Source organism: Pelodiscus sinensis, chromosome 2, assembly GCF_052426305.1.
Source record: "Pelodiscus sinensis isolate ZL-2025 chromosome 2, ASM5242630v1, whole genome shotgun sequence".
NCBI classification, from domain to species: domain Eukaryota; kingdom Metazoa; phylum Chordata; order Testudines; family Trionychidae; genus Pelodiscus; species Pelodiscus sinensis.
In genome coordinates, this window is record NC_143053.1 from 119,866,462 (window position 1) to 119,888,888 (window position 22,427).

The following is a 22,427-nucleotide window of genomic DNA, read 5'->3' on the forward strand; positions in this document are numbered from 1 at the left end:
TCTGGTCTCTCAAGCCTCTTGTTTATTCCTGCTTCCACACTTCTTCCATCCTTTCTATTCACTGAATGATTCAGTTCAAAAAGCTACCTAGATTGTAAACGCTTTTGGCTGTGAATACATGTCTGCAGTGCTGCAACATTTTTCTGTACCCACACAAATCCCCATTACCCTAAAGTTGTCTGTTGTCCTAGTATCCCAGTCTATCTAATGCCATTTCCAAAATATTGGTAGACTAAAGCTTTATCTTGATCCCTTCTTTGCTAAAATCTTAAAGGTATGCCTCTATCACTTCCCATGTAAACTGCTGGATTTTCTTTTAAATGTTCTTCCCTAAATTCCTGGTTTGTAAACTTCAGGACTTTTTGAGGAAGCAAGGACTGGTCATTTAAAATATTGATTTGTAACCTAAAAGCAGTAAATAAAAAACTGTATTTTGCAGCAAAGAATCAGATAGTCTTGTATTTCCCTATTTTTCAGAGGAACATTTGCTATTATTAATTTAAGTAACATGCAAAACAGAATTTTACAATCAATATATTTTAAGATTTTTTTCCCTGATGATGACTTAGCTTTCTTTTGGCTGAAAGAGTACAGAAGCAGAAAAGACCAAAAGAATAAGTTCATCATAAAGCAATATCAATGTTTCTTCTAGCTTGAGAGTCCTTTGAAGCTTCAGGAAAGATGTTAGCTTTTTCTGTTACTGAACAAAATATTCCCCATTTTTCTCAAATTAACTTATTATGGTTTTTCAGTCCTGTTTGAAATTTACATAATCATATCTGAAAAAGAATTAGTTAAGTAAAAAATGAAGTGTAGGACCCATTACTAATCCTGAAAATCTTTATTATCCGGTGGGGAATATCGGAATTGTCTTAAGAGTTGAACAGAGACTGTAGAAATCTCAAAGTTCCCATTTTTAAATGTCAAAGGAAAACATAATACAGTATTAGGGATATTTAAAACTTCAGTATAGTTTCATTGTATTTCATTGTTTTTAGGAAGAGGGGGGAAATTGCCTTTAATCAAAACACTACACTAAGCTTTATGGTATTTGCTCTTGCCTCTGGTACAGAGAATCTTTCTGGTGTTTCCTTTATATTTTTTTCTACCATCGTAGCCTTGTTTTCCAGTGGAGAAATGTTAACTGAGATCGTATGTAATTTAGCTTCAAATATATAAATTCTTTATTCTAAACCAGGGGTGGGGAATCTTTTTTGGGTCATTTGGGAGCTGCACACAAGTGAGAAACAAAAAAACAAAACCTGCACTGAAGCAGCCCTTGACTGGAAAGGAGAAAGACACTTCTCACATTCCCCTGGCACACCAGAGCCTTAGGGGGGCCAGCCTAGTAGATTTTGTGTGCTCCAGCCCCATGAGGAAAGAGTGAAGGAGGCTGGAGCACCAGCGTAGGCTCACCGATACTGGGAGGGGGGAGCCCTGGGCCAGATCCAGGCAGGCTGGGGGCTGAATCTGGACCCCGGGCTTTAGGTTCCTCACCCCTGTTCTAAACCCTGGATGCCAGAAAAATCATCTCAAGTGGGTGTTTATATGTTGAAAGATCTATTAACAACTGGTCTACCCATGTCTCAGGGAGTCCAGTTTTTATAGGCCCTGTAAACTTCAGAATGGGCTCTACCATCTCCTAGTCATAGAAAAGCTTCAATATCTTTCTTGCTAAGAAAAATAAATGTCAGACTTACCAAACCAGCTAAATAATCACAACATTAAAATCCACATGAACCCCATTGGTGTCATTCAACGAATAACATGAGCATACCTTAAGGTATATGAAAAACACTCCATAAAGAGTCTTATTCCATTGCTTGTCTTCTAAAACGGGTGGGGAACCTCAGGCCCAGGGTACAGATTCGGCTCCTGGATTGCCCGGATCTGGCCCCTGAGGTTCAGGGCTCCCTCCATAGCATTGGGGAGACAGCCTCCCACCACAGGGCTAGAGCACACAAAATCTACTAGCCTGTTGTGCAAAAGGAATGTGGGGAGTGTCTTTCTTCTTCTCAGTCAGCCATGTCAGTGAGCGAGGGTGCTTCTCACTTGTGTGTGGCTCTCGACTTATTTTTCTGTGGGTCAGTGGCCACTGACCCAAAAAGGTTCCCTACCCGTGTTCCAAAACAACAAGAATAAGGGAGTACACAGAAGTAGGGATGTAAAGAGTGGCTCACCTTAATGCAGATGGGTGTCATGCCAGTTTACATTCCTATTCAGAAGCACAGTAAATACCCACCCACTCATTGGTCTCAGATTTTCTATAACATTCCTGAATTTTAGTTAAACAGTGTTCAGACCCAGTTCAGGGAATTTGTTGCTGACAATGGTCAGCAGAAGTGAGGGTATGAACGTGGAGAGCAAGAGAGAGACATTCATCCCTGTTTGAATTTACATTTTCGAGGGGCAGAGTCAGAATTGATGGAACCAAATTAATGTATCATTAGGATGGATTGTTTTTAAGTTTCTCTGGTACTGAAAGGTCTGTCATGTTTTCCAAAAAGAATGTGTTCTTTAAAAGCCTGCCTTCTTAGTTTGTTTTTTTTTAAGTAATGGATTTTTAAGCTCTGTTCTTTTACAAAGCAAATAGATTCTCTCTTGGTAACCCTATTTTTATTTTATTTTATAGCAGCAATAAGTATGCTAATAATTTATGTTCTTAGAGATACCAATAACCTTCCTGCTCATAAAAAGAAAAGGCAGACAGAGCATGTAAGTAGATAGTGCCTTTCAAAGAAATGCCATGGTTATCTAGCAGTGGCTCCTGACCGTTAAATTTTTTAGAAAATAAATGAATGTCTGTAATGGCCCAGCTGCTTAAATCCAAGTTTGCAATTTGAGTATGCTGTGCTATGATTTATGACGCTTTAATGTGGGGATTTAGATTTTTGCTTGTCTGCCATGAGACACCCAATTTTAGTAAAGAGACAGCGGGCGGAGGGGGGGAGGAGGAGATGTTCACACCAGTAGCTCAAGCACAGAATAAATTTGTTCTTAAGGATAAGCTTTGGGACTGCAAAATCCTGTACAGTTTTGTATTTCAATGTGATAATATTCCCAGTTTTTTTTTAACAGTGATGATAACCTGCATATTAGGTAACTGGGTATCTAGGACATTGTTGCTTAGAAAATTTAGGGCACAAAGCATTTAGCCACTGCTGCTTGGGTTAGTGTATGCAACCCTATACTAGGTTAATGTGGATAGTGTTGATAGGAAAGTGTAACATCAAAACATAGCAAGCTGTCCTTGCAATTTGTATTACATTTCATTGGGCTTATTTTTATCTATTTTTAACCATTCACTTCTATTTGCTTTATTCAAAACTTCATCAGGACAGGACACAAAATGATTGCAGATTGGGATTCTGGTCTCTTGGGTGTAAAATGTGCTTTAACTGATTCTCTTCTTCTAATTAGCAGTGGAGTTATTTGAACTATCTAAATATTTGATTATGTTTTATGTCACCTCCTAATCCTTTGGGGGCCTGAGCTAAAGCCCATTGAAATCAGTGAGAGAGACTTTAGTGAGCTATGGTTCAGATCTTAATTAGGAATCAAGATGGGTTCTACAACAGTACAGAGTTTAAAATTAAAAACAAGTCATTAAGCAAATGCAATGGGTTTGATTCTGGTCTTGCACAGGTGTAAATCATGACCAGAGTTGTGCAAATAATGGATTTTTTCAATGTGCTGGTATTTCCAGGTGGGGGGGGACGACATTTAAGGTGAGACCAAAACCAACATTTTTAGATAATTGAGAAGTTGAAAAAAATGCACTTGAGATTGAATGAAATGTGCTAAATCTAAAATGAAATGTTTCATTTAGATTTTGAACATTTTTACCATTTTTGAATTTATAAAATTGAAGGACATTTTGAAACATAATGTCATTAGGAAACAAAAAACAAAAATGCTTCGTTTAAAGAAATGTTTAAAGAAAATGTTTCAACTTTTTTTTTTTTTTTTGCGGTGGCAGGAGCTGGACACAAACAATTTGGTGAAACTGACCTCAGTTTTACAATACATGTTGGTATTACTAAGTCTGATTTGTTGCTCTATTGGTTTTGTTTAATTTTTGTCCTCCCTCCCCCCCAAAAAGGTGAAAGTGAGATCAGAATTGGCCCACTGTATTTGTAAAGCAGTTTGAATATATTGGGATACGTTCAAACCTCGTGTAAGCAGACACAGCTCTGCTTTCAGTAAGTGTAATCCAGGGCGTTGCTCCTCTTTACACCCATTCTAAATTGCATTCTGTAGGTGCTATTTGCTAGATTCTGGGGCTTCTTTATAGTGATCAATATCTTACTCCTCAGATAGTCCATAGTAGGCTATTTTTGGAGTCAGGTACCACCCAGGGTGAGTAAGCATACTAGAATCTCTCCAAAGATAAGTGTTATCATTTTAAAAAACGTTATTATCTCGACAGCCATTGCCACCATTAAGCCATGCACATCTGCTGCCGTGCCAGCTTCCTTCTGTCTGAAGCTGACTTGACCTTGTGTCCCCAGTGGCAGAATGGGTTGCCACAAGGCCAGTTCAGTACCTGCTAACACTCATAGTTGCCTGGGGCTGATCACAAGTTTTGTTAACCCATTACAGGTCACTGCTCTCCTGGCTGGTTTCTGGGACTGTTGGCAGGGTAGGAATTTGTAGCAAGGCTGTGAAATGAGCACATTCAGCTCACATAAGTATCACACTACTTCACCCCAGTTGGCTGTCTCGCTTTATGATATTAGTCACTCCCCGTCCTACCCCTCGCTTCGCTGAGCATTGGTGCTAACGTTGTAGACTTCAGGCTATATGACCCATTCTGTTCCCATTTAAGTAAATGCCATTGGATTAAATAGGTATAAGAGCAGGGCTCATATTGATTATTAGCAAAGAACACTATCTAAACAAGAAGTACTTGTACTAGGGATGTAACAGTGTAGTCGATTAACTGGTAGGCAAAAGCTTATAGGTTAATGCTATAGACTACATGCATTTCCCTCTCCCCCTCTCCCTGCTAGTAAATTTTTTAGAAGGCTGGCCAGCAGTCTAGCTCAATCCTGACTTACGATGGTTCCGGGACCTACCTGTGCTGCATTTAAATTGTATTAGGAGCCTGGTGGGCAGATGGCCCAACTCGGCCCTTTTCATGCTGGGTCCGGGACCTACCCCAGTTTCAGCTCTGCAGGTTGAGCAGGCAGCCCAGCTCAGTTCTGGCTTGTGTCAGATCTGGCAGCACAGACTACCCCCACCAGACAGGGACTGCTGCCACTCTCTCAGAAGCAGCAGCTCAGGGTGACAGGCAGCTGGTCAGTGAGGGGACCTGGTTTTTAAACTGGCTTCCCTGGGACACCAGCTCCCACCTGGAACCCCGCGCTGCTGCCTATGATACTGTGGCTGCCCCCCCTCCCTCCCAGCCAATAGACTAGTCAAACTGATAAAATTTCATGAGGTTACTCGACTATTGAATTAACCATTATTTGACATTCCTAACTTGTACACTATGCCAGTATGAAGAAGCAGGCTATTATTTTGCTTAAATGACTCCTCCAATTTGTGTTGTGTTTTAATGGGAAATACATCTAATAAATTCATCTAATAAAGAAGCTTCAGTGTAGCACTAACAATATAGCCTCCTTCTTTTGTAAAAATCTAGGAACTTAATTTCATTTCAGATATCCATACTCTTATCTGGTGCTGTTTCTCATTATACTGTATTGGATTTTAAGAGTGTTCAGATTTCATCTCATCCCCAGAATGCACTATCGCTAAATTTGTTGACAGCGCCATAGAAGTTTGGCACGTTTCCTTAAGCTTGTCTGTGATATCTCTTGGCTTCATTGTAGCTTGAGATACCACAAAAAATGTAAAGTATGTTGTTAGCTCTGCTTATAGGCATTATATCAAAATACTTAAGGGTGTGTCTAGACTACATGCCTCCGTCGACGGAGGCATGTAGATTAGCCAGATCGGCAGAGGGAAATGAAGCCGCGATTAAAATAATCGCGGCTTCATTTAAATTTAAATGGCTGCCCCGCTCTGCTGATCAGCTGTTTGTTGGCAGATCGGGGCAGTCTGGACGCGACGCGCTGACAAAGAAGCCTTTCTTGATTTTTCAAGACGGAGGCATGTAGTTTAGACGTACCCTAAGTGAAAAAGAAGTGAACTCATAGGAAACTGACAGGGAAAGAAGGAAACAGTCCACATTTTTATATGACGGGCAGTTTAATTTTACAGGACTGATTACACAGAATAATAAAGAAGAAGCCAAAAACATGATGATTGATTTGAGCATTAATTTGAAATGCAGTGTGCTCATCCTAATGGCAGGATCGCTGATCTCTTTTTTTTTTTTTTTTTTTTTTTTTTTGCACACAGGGTGGAGGGGTAGGGGGCAGATTCATCAGCTTGAAAACAGTTATCACATTCTCAGTTGAAAGCTGTGACTCTTTCACTCTCAAGTTTATTCCCCCAAAATGTTTCTCTTTATCCGAATACCTTTTCAGGACATCCAAAACACTTTATATAACAGAGGAGAAGGAGGGCAGGAGCATGTTTGTTCAAGGACCCCAGCTCAGATTTTCTTCACAGGAAAATATAGTAATTGCAAACCTTTTCGATACCAAAAAAAAAAAAGCTTTTTAAAAAAAGATGCAAATAACTATCAGATCTGACCTGCATTTATGGATGCTGAATGAATTGCCTGCACCCTTCTGCAAGGCCTGGATTTAGCAAGGTACTTAAGTATACAGGATGTCCTCAACATTCGCAATTTTGGTATCTATGGTTTTGTGTATTTGTGGTGCATTGTGCTGCATAAGCCCAAGCACGACATACTTTTTTAGTGTGCTCTAATAATAGCTTTATAGTATCAGGAAATTTCACTGGGAATATGATATTGTGAGACACAATCATAGATAGAAATAACATGAGAATCATAATTGATCATTATTGTATGTGGTCACTGCCAGAAACGAGGAGTGGGAAAATGTGGTTGTTCTGTGTTGGGAACACCCCTCCCCAGTGTTCATGGATTTCGCCATTTGTGGTGATCTCAAGAACATATCCCCTACAAATGGGAAGGGTTTCCTATATGTCAATCTTAAGTGTGTGGGTGGAACCATTAAGGTGTTGAATCGGGGCCTAACTTTGCTGTGGGGCATACTTCTCGGAATGAAGCTAAAGGACACATTCAGGAAAATGAACAGCCAGCTTATCAAGTCATCCATTCCTTCTGCTACTTTCAAAGGAAATGGGAGATCAGTTTTGTGTTCAGCCTTTAGACTGGATGAGCCAATGTGTCAGTGCATGCAGTATTTTAACATGTGGGTGTACTGCTCTGCCACACTTTCTGAATCCTCCCAGTTTGTAGGGACACACCAACTTCAGTTTTACTTTGGCAGCTTAATTTCTAAGGCGATAATGTGTGTGTATCTGTGTTTGTCTCTTTTTTTCTTTTTTGTTTAGAGGTCTTTGCTTCCTGACAGAAGGTAGGTCTGAAGAACAGCTTTGGTGGTGCGTTCTTGAGCAGAGCAGGACATGCAGTTTTTAGTGTTCCAGCATAGTCTTCTAGAGCACTTAAAAGGGGAAATTAATATTTCTCCCCTCATTCTGCCCTTCACCCAGTGAACCAGCTCAGTGGGACTGAAGGGGAGAAGTATGGACTCTGTAGTGAGATGGCTCTGGATTGGCTTCAGAACATAAGGCACACTGAAACCAAACCATGAGCACACTGACTAGAGCAAGCAGAAGATACCTAGTTGCTCCAGTAAAGGTGTTTTCTCCCCTTCAGTTCCATCTCTCTTTACCGGGAAACAGTCAGACTTAGAGCCAGCTTGGGGTCAAGGAGAGGAGCCATTTAAGGAAGAGAGCACTGTCACTGAAGGCCCTCCCTCCTCTGCAGCGGGTTCTTGGTGGCACCATAGGTTGCACTTAGATTAGTAGATAACGCTGTTTCCACTTCTTTCCCCGAAAGAGGATCAGGTTCACTGCACATGCTACCCTAATGATCTCTTGGAATATAACTTCAAGACAATCTTTTGGCTTATCCCCTTCTGCATTAGTGAAGGAGGAGGCAGCTCAGGTAAAAAACACTCATCTGTTTGTTGCCCTGCTTGGGACACACTGATATACCTGTCTTTCTTGAGGAAGTGAGGGTGGTTTTGAAAAACAAATTCTGAAATGTACACATTTAGTGTGTCTGCCTATAAAGTGGCATTAAAAAGACAAGGTAGGTGAGTAATTCCTTTTATTGGATCAACTTTTGTTGGTGAAAGAGGCAAGTTTTAAACTACTTGGAGCTTTTCTTCAGGTTCTGAAATTGGTCCAATTAAAAAAAATCTCACCTACCTTGTCCTGGGATCAACATGGTAGCAATAACACTAAATACTAGAAAGTAGCATTGCCGGCTGCTCCAATACAAAAATAAACACAATTAAAATCTCTATAAATATTGATATGAAGGAGTCGTTAGTATAGAGAGGAGGGATGGAGAAGAAGACAAGAAAACCATCCTTTAAAACCAGTTAACAGTTTGTTTGGTGGGTAGTAATTGCATTGAGTTTATCCAGACCAAGTTTAGATGATTAAGTAGTACCCTATTTAGATTGTAAAGAGTCAGGGTTTCGGGGAGTGGGGGTGTTATATAATTCTAACTTCTCTTAATTAAACTGGTGAGGCTATATGGAGAGCTGCTTTCTGCTGAACTACTTTTTATTCATTTTTTGTTCCATTTTCTTTGTAATAAGAACAGTAAATACTATGATTTGATTTTTAAAAATACTCAAATACTGTCGAGTTTCATGTAATTTTTTGTAATCATCTCATTATCCTCAGCTGTCACACTGTACAATAACATATAGAAATAGCCTCCCTCCAGTGAAGAGCAGCATATCTCCTGTCTTCTGTAGCAACAGCACATTTGGAGGAAGGGGTTCCCTTTTTTTTCAGTGCGTGAAAAATCTGACACACAAGCTGTGCTAAATTAGGGCCCTTTCTATACTGATACCAAGTAGGTATTTAACACAGAACGATGGGGAGCTGACAGACATCTTCTCTATGCTAGAGCAACATGAACTTGCTGTTCTCTAAGCTCTCAACACCCCACCTTGGTTAACCTGCTGCCCTGTTCTCAGCTCTTCCCCCCCCCCCTTTAAACAAATACTTTATGTCCAAAATTATTTCAAAATCTAGGTCATTCCTCTGTTTCAGACTACCCTAGCACATATCATAGCCAGCAACAGCAAGAAGAATGGTACAAGGTTTGTGACTTTATCTGCAACAAGTGCCAAGACAAATGATGTCCGAGATGTTATCAAACAAGCTGAGAATGAAAAAAGACTCTTCAAGAGGAAGACCATCCTCTTTATTGATGAGATTCACCGTTTCAATAAATCTCAGCAGGTACTGTTCCACAAAACTCAGGAGCAAAGTTTTCATCAACTTATTGCTTGCTTAAAATGTACCTTGTGTTGGATAATAAATGTTGCTTCTACCTTTATGTTTTAAAACTGTTTGATATATTCAGAAACTTTAGTGTAGAAAGAAGTGAAAAGGAAAATTAGCTTTCAGTTTTGTATTCTATGGGTTTCAAGAACTGTAATTCAAAACCAAATCTGATTTTGAAGTTTTGCATGCATTGTCACAATTGCCAGAAATTGTATTTCTTTATAGCTATATTCCAATATCACTTCTATATACCTTCCTATTAAGAGGAGCCTTCATTTCAGCAATAACATTACATCCATTTTTAATTAAAAGCTTGTCACTGAGAAGCCTGCAGACATCCCTGGTTTGTACATATTTCTTTTCTATTAAGAAAAGAAAGCAAACTGAGACATGAAATGTATTTATGTATAGTATCTTACCACAACCAACGTGGATTTTTCCTTCTTGGGTATGATTTCTTTTATTCGTATTTTTTTGAAACTTTAATTCTGTACCACATCTCTGACACTTCAGATACTCTTAGGAAACAGTTCTACAAAAACTGGTAGGCATCAAACCAATAGAGTTTGATAGAAATGGAATATAGCTCTGTAGAATCATTCTTAAAACATAGTATAGCTGTTTCTAATGCATCTTTCTGTAGCTTTTTTGACCTATTCTAGAGATTTTAGTAGAAAATTATTGTTCCTTCCACAGAATTCTAAACATTGTTCAAAAAACTATGGAGAGTATCCTGGTTGGCTGTTAAATTCTATAGGACTTTTCCATAAGGGCAACTTTCCCTGGTATCTATTGCCTGCCAAAGCATAAAACAGAATTACAGTACAAAACACTAATAACTCCATTTTTTAATACAGTACTGTTTTTTTCAGTTTCTCAGTTCTTTCTTGGAGAAAGCACAAGTCATTAAGGTGAACAACTAGTCACACAAATACTGTGTGTGAATGGAATGCATTCATTTTGGCAACTACTATGAGTTGTCTCGTCAGTAAGCTGTAAGGCATATCATCTGGAAGCGTAGAGAATTGCAAGCCATAACAAATGTACTTTAAAATGCCTAATAACCTACTCACTTGGGATAGTTCAGGTTGTCGTTGATTAAGATCTGTTTTTTCTGTTTCCCTCCCATGGTCAGGACACTTTTCTTCCTCACGTTGAGTGTGGGACTGTGACACTGATTGGGGCAACCACCGAAAACCCTTCCTTTCAGGTCAATTCTGCTCTTCTGAGCCGATGTCGAGTTATTGTTCTTGAGAAGCTCTCTGTTGAGGCAATGGAAGTGATTCTGAAGCGGGCTATCAAGTCCTTAGGGATCCGGATGTTGGGCCAAGATAAGCAACACACTGGTTCTGCAAATGGCAGCAACAGCAAGAGCTCTGAGTAAGTACTTTTACGAACTGCCGTGTGTTAACACACACGACCCAAGGAATCTATTGACCGGCTGCCAGAGACAGCTAGGGGTGGGAAAGGAAATCGTAACCACTCCTAATAGTAAAGAAAAAAATAGCAGCATATGTTGGATGCTAGCCGTGAAGAAAGAATACAAAGCATTAGCTACTAGTGGATCCAAAAAAAATAATCCTACTGTCTGAATTGGGACAGAGTTTTATACTTGGATTTGTAGCCTGTGACTCACCCACAGGATATGTTAGTCTGTTCTGCATCTGAGGATTTGATTTGGAAGCCTCTAACTGGGTCTCTGTCATACTGTTATGCAGTACTTTTTGTTGTTGATTGTAAAGGCATCATATTACCGTGAAGTGGGAGCACATGTTACTTATCTTGAGCCAAAAAGCTGCTATATTTTGCATAATTTGTTTGACCAAAGTCGGAGAGGGAACCTGTATAGGAAATGCAGTGGCTATGTGCCACACAAGCAAGACTTTATCTCTTTGCTGTTTGAAGTGACTAAAATATTAAAAGTAGTTCCTGTTTCCCTCCTCTAATTGTCCAAATCAATCACATTCAAATAAAGCCATACTACAAGTTTGGTATAGTAACTGAGAAACTAAAATCACAATTCCTTCCCAGCTTAACAGTGGAGATATATTATTATTTTAAGCATTACAGGGATTTTTGAGTGAGCTTAAGGGTGAAAAGATTAGAGAGGAGTATAATGTTTTATTGGAAAACAAATTCTCTGTTTTGCTCCCTCTTTCCCATACTGGAAATTATTTGTAGTTCTCGTCTTAAAATGGGCAGCTAATGAATTCAAAATAGTTTATAGCTGTATTTAATTTTTTTTTAATTATTCCATTTGTTTCCACACTAGTGCTTAATCTAGGAAATAAGAATCAATGCAGGAACACCACTGTAGATATAGAAAGTGAGAAAGATACAGCCTCAGAAAATGAATTTTGCCTTTATTTCTGTTGTATTACATGGGCAATGTGAATTCCTATATTGTACAGTTTAGGGCAACAAAGGAGGAAATTCTGTTACTTTATTTAGGACACACATTTGTTGCTTTTATATATTACACTAGGATGTGAATTGTAGCTTGGAGAAGGGAGGGCTGCATGTCAACTTAAATGTAACAGCACAGCTGTGTTTGCGACTGCACCCTGACCAGTTTGGAGACTTTCCTTTGTATATGGGATTAAACTACAAGCATAGTTTCAGTTGCATTTGGCGGGTTGGATTTCACTTGATTTCGTATCTGAAACCTTCCACTAGCTCTGGATGAATTAAGCAACACAGAGTCAAAAGATGCCTGTCTAGCAGAGTATCAGGAATTTTTCCATGAGGGACAGTCCCCCCAACCAGTGACAAAAATGGGGCATCAGCTTTTAAAAAATAAGGATGAAACTCCAACTTTTAAATATTTATTTTTTTAGCTCTTTCCTGGCCTTTCCTGCTTCCTTGTCTGGCTGACAGATGGTGCTCGTATTGGTCCAAAAATATCCTTTTCTATGCATCTTGTCTCTTTTCTCTGCACATCGGGAAAAATAACCCCAACTATACGTACAGTATGATGGGGGCTAATTTGGCTACGACAAATTAGGAAAGAGATCTTGGAGTTATCGTGGACAGTTCTCTGAAAACTTCCACACAGAGTGCAGCAGCGGTCAAAAAGGCAAATAGGATGCTAGGAATTATTAGGAAAGGGATAGAAAATAAGACCCAGAATATCTTACTGCTCCTGTATAAAACTATGTTATGCCCACATCTTGAATACTGTGTACAGATGTGGTCTCTTCACCTCAAAAAAGATATTTTGGCCTTGGAAAGGGTTCAGAAAAGGGCAACTAAAATGATTAGGGGTTTGGAACGGGTCCCATATGAGGAGAGGCTAAAGAGACTGGGACTTTTCAGTTTAGAAAAGAGAAGACTGGGGGGGGATATGATAGAAGTCTATAAAATCATGAGTGGTGTGGAGAGGGCTGATAAAGAAAAGTTATTTAATAGTTCCCATAATAGAAGAACTAGAGGACACCAAATGAAATTAATGGGTAGCAGGTTTAAAACTAATAAAAGGAAATTCTTCTTCACACTGTGGAACTCCTTGCCAGAGGAGGCTGTGAAGGCTAGGACTATAATAGAGTTTAAAGAGAAGCTGGATAAATTCATGGAGGTTAGGTCCATAAAAGGCTATTAGCCAGGGGATAAAATGGTGTCCTTGGCCTCTGTTAGTCAGAGGCTGGAGAGGGATGGCAGGAGACAAATCGCTTGATCATTGTCTTCGGTCCACCCTCTCTGGGGCACCTGGTGCTGGCCACTGTCGGTAAACAGAATACTGGGCTAGATGGACCTTTGGTCTGACCCAGTACGGCCGTTCTTATGTTCTTATGATCTTATTTGTCTTTTCTATTGTTTGCTTTTCTTCTGTCCCCCTAAGTCTCTCTTTTCACTTCATGTTCCCTCTTACCTCTCACCCCTGTTACTTTCATCTCATTCTTCCTTGCCATTCTTCTCCATCACCCCCAAGATACATCTAGCAGTAGATGCAGATAGCTGATAGTTCATTATGCTACCCTGGGAGATAAGCACACAAGTTTGGATGCAGTCCCAAGGCCTAAATGTTTTCTGTGATGTTCCTATATAAAATGAAGTTTCCCCTGAAACTGAGGGATGGAGAGAATCTTTAGTTTAAAGCAGAATTTCTGAAAGTGTGGTACATGCCCCCACTGAGCCATGTGATGGACTAGCTAGGGTACACAAAAGATGTATATGTTAAGAGCTTGTCATAGCATAAGAGCAATGTGCCTTGGGTGGCACGTGACCTGGATTTGTCTCCAGTTTGATTTGCTGGTTGGATCATTAGCTGCTCTGGCTTGAGCAGATACCAATGGAGACTGCGACGTGAAAGCATAACAGCATGTGCTGGACTTCATCTTGCCCGGGAGCTAAAAGTTCTTGTCCTAGGAAGATAGGTGCCTCTGGCTGCAACAATGGAAGTACCCTCTGGAGCTCCTTGAAGCACGTGCCAATAGGGTTGCCTCCAAATTCCACCTCCATAAAACTACCTCTTTAATGCAATTTTTAAAACCCACTTAAGGCCATAAGTGACCCCTGAAAAATGAAATTGTTGTGATATAGACGAGGGTGGTAATTAAATCTTTTATCAGTCTCATGCTTACATTGGATAGAGTACTTAGTTCTAAAAGACTTACCCGGCATTACCTGGGCCTGGAGGTGAAGTGGAAGATAGCATGGAGGCCTCCTGGCAGCATTCCATGGACCCGGGCTCGGGCGGAGGCAGTGGGGATGGCGTGGAGGCCTCCCGGCAATTGGGGTGCCATTGTGGCACACTGAGTGGGCCCAGCGGTACTGGGGAGCCACCTGTGGGTACGCATCTTCCCCCTCCCGTCCCAGTCCAGCAGTGGGGCTGGAGGAGGTGGGGAGTTTGGGGTAGGGAGGCCAATTACTGGGGCTGGTGGCCAGCAAGATGGAGTCCAGCTGGCCCTGGTGTGGCTTCCCTTCCTGGTGTGGCTTCCCTCTCACTCTGCAGTGTAGCTGTCTCGTTTGCCTGCTGCCCCTAGTGGTGACTATGCAATATCTAATCCCTCTGATCAGCCTCCTCTCTTTCCATGTTATAGGAAAAAAGTCAAATTCCAGGAACATCCCATTTTCCTGCCACAACCAAACTCTGACCTTGCTTTAAGTTAGGAGAAGAGGAAGCTGCCAAATTTGGTGGTCCTAGCTCTTGCTGTTTAGGAGGAGTTCTTGAACAAATGGACGCGCAGGCAGACAGATTCAGAGATAGACAGACTCTATAAACTTGAGTCAGGAGCCAGACAAATGTGTGGAGGAAAAGTAAGGGATGGAGTGAGAGGAAGTCCATACCAAATATTAGACAAAAGGAAAAACTTTAAAGCACTTTAAAGTTTATAAAGATTTAAAGATTATATTATAATCTGAGGAAGTGGGTCTGGCCCACGAAAGCTCATCACCTATTACACCATCTTGTTCGTCTTTAAAGTGCTACATAGTTTTTCCTTTTGTTTTAGCAAGATCAGACTAACACGGCTACCTCTCTGTTACTATTCAAATATTAGACATGTTACTGAAATGTAAAGAAAGGCTACAAATACTTTCAGTTGTTGGGCTCTTACTACAGGTTGAACCTCTCTAATCTGGCATTCTCTGGTCTGCCAGCAACCGTGGTCTGGCATGATTTTGCCCCTAAATGTCTTCTGAAGGCCCAGTGGAAATGTTTGTAATATTGCTAGAGAATATTGACCATGGGACTTATACAATGTAACATTAATGTCAGGAAATTAATTCACTTTACAAGTACGATTTTTTTGTAATCCAGTTTAGTCTACTTAGATCAGTGATACTCAGACTGAGACTCATGAACTGAAAGTGGCTCTTTAGCATATCTCCGGTGGCTCTTTGTGGCATATGATATTAAAACACTCTGTGATTGAGTTTCCATAAAATCTCGAGTATAATGTGCACCTATGTATAATGTGCATCTGCCTTTTAAAGGTCAGAATTCTTGAATAAACTAAACTCTTATCTATAACGTGCACCCCCATTATACTCAAGATTTTAGTATGCATAGGAAGAAAGGGGCTTGCACCTGCCTCAGGGTCCCCTGCCCAGCTGAGCTTGCGCACACGCTGAGCTCACGCCTGACACGGGGTCCCCCTGCCCAGCTGAGCTCATGCGTGCTGAGCCTCCCCCACCCAGCTGCCAGCGCGCTGAGCTCGCGCCTGCTGGGGGAACCTCCCCCATCCAGCTGCCGGCGTGCGGAGCTTGCGTCTGCTGGCCCCCGCCGCCCTTCCCCCCCCAGTTCGTGCCTTCCCCCCCCGCCCACCCTACCCAGCTCGTGCCTGTTGAGGGTGAGTTTAAAACTTAAAAAAAAAAACTCCTATAGATAATGCGCACCCCGACTTTGATGCTAAAAAAAACGGGAAAAAAGTGTGCATTATACTCGAGATTTTATGGTATTAACCATCAGGATGCTTTTACTATGTTTATAACCAATTGTAGTTGATACAATAAAATCACTTCATTTTGATATGGAGAAAATATATAAAAACTAAATATTTCCCTGTTTTGCTGTTCAAATATGAATATCTAGTACAGTAAAAACTCCATTGGTCTGGCATCCAATGGTCTGGCACTCCTGATGGTCCGGCACCATCTGGAACCTGGAAGTGCTCCGGGCAGCCAGACCATTGGAGCTGCTCTGCCCACGGCTTCCCGGAGTCAGCCGCTGGTCAGTTTCAGCAGCGGCTGACTTGGGGACGCCTGGAACAGAGCAGCTGGGGTGCTGCTGGGTTGGTCCACTAGCGCCGAGGGACACATCCCCCCCACTCTACCCCAGACTCCTCATAGCCCCCCCTTCCAATAGTCCAACATATCTGATAATCCGGCACCCCCTGGGTCCTAAAGGTGCCGGATTATCAGATGTTTACTGTACTGTAGTAAATGAAGCAATCACACTACTGTGACTCTTTTTTGGTAGTGTTGATGCTAATTTGGATCCTGAACCACTAATTGTCTCTGATTTAGATAAAACATGTATATAAAAGAGGGATATCAACATGTAGTTGCCTACACGATTAACTGAGAAGCCTGGGCTTATTGGTTAGTCTTGTCAACTACATGCACTCTCCTCTTGCTGCCTCTGTATCAGCAAGGGGATGGGGGAGTGCCTGTGAGGAGCTCCTCCTGGACAGAGGTTGGTCCGTGGCAGCATCCTATCTGTAGGAGGTCCGAGTTCCCCATGGGACTGCTGCCATCCTGCACTGCTGCCTCTGTATTAGAGGCAGCAGTGTGGAATGGCATGCAGCTGGTCTGCGTGGGGATCTGGTTTTTAAACTAGCTCCCTGGTGGATTGGCTTCCACCTGCCATCCCCTGCTGCTGACTCTGATACACTGCTGCCGGCCCTGTCCCCAGGGACTACCAAATAGTCGTGTAACTGCTAAGATTTGATTTGGTTACACAACTATTCACTTACCGATATCTAACATCCATAAAACAAACATAGAGAGGTCACATAGCAAGGTAAAGTCTGAGTCAAGCAAACTGTAGGAGTCCTGATTTCTAGTCCTATGCACTAGCAGCCACTAGATGCATGCAATTCAGCTTAATAATTACTATACTGTTATCAGTGAAATACGGTTCCACTTATTCATTTTATCCTAAACCTCTTGATTAAAATATCCTTTTTGGTCTCAAGCCTTTTGGAATGTTGTTCCTTTCCTATCCCAATATTCTTTCCAACTTTCCTGCAAATACTGTAGCTGAGATGATGGGCCAGATTCAAAAGAGATCTTGTAAAGTGGAGGAAGCAACTTATGGTACCATCATTTTTGTTGTTGTTATAGTGAATTAATTTATTTGAAAATGGTGCTTCAGAATTGATGTTGTTTGGCTTCTTGAGAAGTCAGTGTACACTGCCATAACTTGCTGTGGAACTGTATGGTTTAAGGCTGTACACTGAAGAAGTAAGAGGTTACTTTATATTGAACCCTGCTACCGTATTTATTGTATTTCCAGCACTTCCACAAGTAGTTTACACTCACTTTGACTCCTTGGCATTCACTTGTAGCATCTCGCACATCACCTCAGAATTTTTTAGGGTAATTCGTGTTGAGATTCAGATGGATTTAGCAGTGGAGACAAGTTAGCAAGTTATTTACTCTTGGAGAAACTATCTAATTATGATTTCCCTTCACCTTACTTGGAGTACCAGCTTGTTGTCAGTAAGTGATACTTTCTGGGGTGTCCCTGTTTGTTTGTTTATTTATATTTTTGTCTCCAAGTATCGCTAGTAACAAGGTATGAACATCAAGGCTTGGCACCCAGTATGTTCCCTGTTAATTTTGGAGGCTGGCAAAAATATTAGATCGTCCATTTGTAAGATGAGCATGAATCTGTTGAGAGGTCAAAGTAGTATTCCTGTCTTTCAATTGTTAAGGCATGTACGGTCAGGGATGAGACTGAATAAAGACAGAGAATGGATTAGAACTTCTGAGTGTAGGATGGGAGGCTAGGATTAAAAAAAAATGAGTTTAGGTTTGGGAACTAAAGTGTTGACATTATTAAACACTGCTTTGTAATCTGGATCTCTGAAAAATTAGCAAACAAGCTGTGTATAAAACTGTTAATATGGAGTGTCTGCTTACAGCTACAATCTATACTGAAATAGAAATTCTTAAGGGAAAAAATGCAATATTTAAATGTATCGCGATAAGAAACAGTTTCCTCTGAGGAAAGGGTGCGCTCTAATCATATATATATATATATATATATATATATATATATATATATATATATAGTAGCCCAATGTCTCTGCGTCTATAACGCTGACGTACATGGCCACACCTCCTGACCGTGTACGTCAGCACTCCTCCCCCTTCCCCTTCCTCCCTGGCGCACTCAGCTGGGAGCGCTCAGCTGGGTCCCGGCGGGGGAGCAAGCGGTGGCAAGCGGCCCTTTGGGGTCCGCGCTCCCCACGCACCCCAAAGGGCCACTTGCCGCCCCAGGCCCCACTTGCCGCCGCTTGCTCCTCTGCCGGGACCCAGCTGAGCACTCCCAGCCGAGCGCGCCAGGGAGGGAGGGGAAGGGGACGGGTCACGACGGAGGGAGGGAAAGGGGTCGGGGCTAGCTGGAATGGGGGCGGGAAGCAGAGCCGAGGGGGGGGGGATCGGGGGCTGTGGGGCTGGAGCGGAGGATGGGGGGGGCCCGGAGCAAGGGGGGCTAGCGCCGCGTGGGAGCTTGCGGTGGAGGGGAAGGAGGGCATTGTATATGGCCAGGGGGCGGGGCCTGGAGCTGCCAGCACACCCCCGTTCGCCTCCCGCCGTGGCACTGAAAAATAAAGCCATGGGCGGGGCCACACCAGCACACTGCCGGTAGCAGAGAAAGAGTGGAGGCTGCTGGTGAGTCACTGTTCCCCTCGCTCTCTGAACCAGAGCCCCAGGCCCGCAAGGCAGCCCAGCCCGCGAATGACCACATAGGCCTTGCCCACACAGTACCCTGGCCAGCGCAGAGGCAGGCCCCACAGTGCACACATGCACAGTCTTGTGACATCCCACTGCCTTACCCCACAGTAAGGTCCCCCAAACACAATGGCACCTCAAGCTCCCCAGCTTCCTAAAAATAACTCCCACTCACAGTAGCTTCCATAGCAATGCCTGCTCTGCCTCCTCCCCCACACCCTGCCACTACCTTGCCACAGTAACACTTCAACAACCACTATGGTGGGTGATTGATAGTTGCTCAGCAGGGCCCAGGGCGGCAAGGGGCCCTTTGCGGTCTGTGCTCCCCACGCATGGGGAGCGCGGACCTCAAAGGGCCGCTTGCTCCTCTGCCGGGACCCAGCTGAGCACGCCAGGGAGGGCGGGGAAAGGGGCGGGGCACTACGGAGGGAGTGGAAGGGGGTCGGGGCTGGCCGGAAGGGGGGCAGGAAGCAGAGCTGGGAGGGGATCGGGGGCTGTGGGGCTGGAGCGGAGGATGGGGGGGCCCGAAGGAAGGGGGGCGAGCGCTGCGTGGGATCTTGCGGTGGAGGGGAAGGAGGGCGGGGGCGCTGTACATGGCTGAATAATGACACACATTTCACACAAAATTTTGTTTTCCGCGAAATCTTCGAAACTCCATAACAATACTTTCTTACACAATTTAATAAAAATGTAATCACTTTCAAAACACCTCCAAAACATTTTTCGTTATTATCTGATACAATGCCCATCTTATTATTTCCAGTTTCCTTGCAACAAAAGTAGCCCAATGTCTGTGACTCTGTAACACTGAAATGCTGGCTGTTCCCTCTGGGCAGCGCTGTTGCCTGAGTCACATCTTTCACCTCCTGCAGTGGCGCTCGGCTGACTTCTGCACTGCTCAGCCAGGCTGCCGCGTGGGAGCAAACGACCATTTGGGCTCCATACTCCCCATGCAGCACGGGGAGTATGGCGCCCAAACGGCCATTTGGGCTCTGTGGTCTCCCGAGTGAGAGGCAGGAAGGGGAGGAGAAGAGAAAGAGAGAGGCAGGAGGCGGAGGAGAGCTGAGAGAGAGTGGGGGAGACAGTAGAAGGAGAGAGAGAGAGAGAGAGAGAGAGAGAGAGAGACGGAGTGAGAGACTGGCGGCTCAGGAGAGAAGACCGACGTGGAGGAGAGACCTGAAAATCCCGTCTTATGACAGGCTAATTGGCTAATACTAAAATATTGGGGCAGGAGAGAGGAAACCATGATTTGGAATCCCAATAAAATCACTGACTGTACTGTATTGTAAACACAATTGTTTCGTGCATGGCAGTTTCTCCACTCATTTCAATATTCAGTCATTTTTAAAAAACATCCATAGTGGAATATATTTTTCAGTCTTTTACTCTGTCTCCTTTTTCAAGCAGACTTTTCACTTGTCAATACAATGTCATTGTAATACTTGTGGTATTAATTAAGATGTTCTCCTATTCCAATGATGAATTTTAGCATAATAAATAATATGTTGGGTACAGAGCTTGATGTCTCAATCATGTCAGAACATTAATCATATTATTTACTTTTAATAAATAATAATGGAGCTGGTAAAAATTTGTTGTATTATACAGTGTAAATTTTCTACAATGTAGTAGTATTGAACCTTTTTTATTTAAAGTAACTTTATTAGGTCACAGTCGGTATAATGTTGATTTCATAGAAATAAGATTATCACTTCTACATCAGCCATAGATCTTGAAGCACTTTACCAAGAAGGGTAAGGATTGTTGTCCCAGTCATGACAATGTAGCGGGTTATATAAGCACCTTGTCAGTAAAAAAGAGGCACTGAGAGGCTGAGGTCATACAATGAGTCAATAGCAGAACCAAGAATAGAACTCAAATGTATTAGTATTTAACAAATTGCAAAAGGGCTAGTAGGCCTCAACAAGATTGGGGCTTATCCAGACATAGTAAATAATAATCCCTGCTCCTAAGAGCTCTGATACCCCTAGCCACTGGATGTGGGTTCAGTGTCAGCCCATATTCTGAAAGCAAGACGTCTGAAATACCTCATGCCTTCTTTAAATGAGGCAAATGCCTGCTCTCTGTAGGAACTATTCTATGAATCCTCCTCTCTAATCTTCCCCACTGGGAAATCCAAAATATTTTGGTTTTGTTTTTTTTAAATATACAGCATGCTGTTTGCTCTTGCGCTCCATTGACGTAGGCACTTGCAGTGTAAGTGCTTTTGCTGCCCGCTGTGCTTTAAAAATAACCTTTTACTCAGATATGACTGATTAGCACTTACTGGATTGTTTCAAAACGGAACAAAACCCAGTGGCCAACTGTAGCTCTGAAGGCTGAACCCTGATACCTGATATTTAGAGAGACTGTGATGTTGTATTATTACAATGAGATGTACTGTACAGAGCTTCTTTCGTGCCGCACCTCCTCCCTCCACTCCTGAAATGTTATTGAGAAATGAGGTTATCTCAGTGTGGCGGATGTGCATTCCCTTCTCTGTGGGGTGCCTTGTGTACCACTGGAGGAGAGAATGTGGGGATGGCCAGGACACAAGAGTATGCAGCTCAATAGGTCATTCCCACTCCCTCAAATCTACCACATACAAAGGAGATGAGGCACAAAAGCTACAGTCTGCACCATCTGAGGCTTCAGCAGCATTAATGTTCTGTATTTGCATTCCTCAGATAAAAGTGCTAAGGTGCAGAGGAGGGTGACAGCAAAGGGTATGTGTTTTATGTTTTCGTTTTCTTTTCCTTTTTTTTCTTAGCAAAAACAGCCTTCTGGCTTGGGAATTTGCAGCAATCATTTCCTATGAGAGGAATACAAATTTGATATATGTATCTGGTGTTGCTGTTCCGTGCTGCTTCTGACTATGCTAAAATGAGAGCTAGTTACTGCTGCCCTTGTACCTGTAATTTCAGAGCCTCTTGCAGCTGTTGTCCACTCAGCTAAGATATTTATCATAACCATATAAAGACCCAGGTCAAATAATAAAGATTAGCAGATCCGTGGGTCTGGAAATGCTGGCATTAGTAGCTGGCCTCTTCATACATCATTTTAGATAATAGTAATAAATCTTTCAGTGAATGAAGTGCAGAGCTGTGGGTGAATCCTGAATTATCTGGAGTGTCAGGGCCTCTCTCGCCTGTCTCAATGCATTAATCCACAGTTGATGAATCTGTTGATTTTTTTCAGTTGAGTAGTGGAAATGGCACAGTTTAGAGTTGATTGTGCTGCACTTAAAACTGCAGTAGCTTCTGCTCCCTATTGGACTGGACACTTGATGGAAAGTCAGGAGGAGAACTAGGCTCTGTTTCCAGCTTGCCATTGATCTGGTGCAGGACCTGGACAAGTCACTTTCTGTTTCTCTTTCTCCTCAATCCTCAGTCTTTTTTGTCTGTTTATACTGTGTGGGGTTTTGGGGAATGGGAATATCTTTTGCTTTCTGTAGGTATAGTGTTAGTACAATTATTATAAATGGAAATTAAAATCAAAATGACTTTTTTTATTCCTTAGTTTTATGTGCACACTCATGAAGATTTGGCTCCAAGACAATTACGTGTTACCTGTATTCTATGGTCTAAGAC

The 22,427-nt window shown here is 42.3% G+C and overlaps 2 protein-coding genes across 4 annotated transcripts in view; one reads left to right on the top strand and one right to left on the bottom strand.

The window, feature by feature from the left end:
• Positions 1–10,644, bottom strand: part of MYLK4 (myosin light chain kinase family member 4) — a 137,669-nt gene extending 127,025 nt beyond the window's left edge. The window contains exon 1 of one of the 2 annotated variants that reach the window (XM_075921353.2): positions 10,512–10,644. In XM_075921353.2, the coding sequence (XP_075777468.2) occupies positions 10,512–10,567 (56 nt within the window). In that variant the 5' untranslated portion in view covers positions 10,568–10,644. Of the gene's footprint in view, positions 1–5,078; positions 5,958–10,511 lie in introns of those variants that run through there. The other variant, XM_075921354.2, reaches the window with a different exon arrangement.
• The window catches only part of WRNIP1 (WRN helicase interacting protein 1), a 42,556-nt gene that overhangs the window by 2,965 nt on the left and 17,164 nt on the right, over positions 1–22,427 (top strand). For both annotated transcript variants that reach the window (XM_075921355.2, XM_014569769.4), the window contains exons 2-3: positions 9,202–9,393; positions 10,574–10,818. In XM_075921355.2, coding sequence (XP_075777470.2) covers positions 9,202–9,393; positions 10,574–10,818 — 437 coding nt within the window. The remainder of the gene's footprint in view (positions 1–9,201; positions 9,394–10,573; positions 10,819–22,427) is intronic.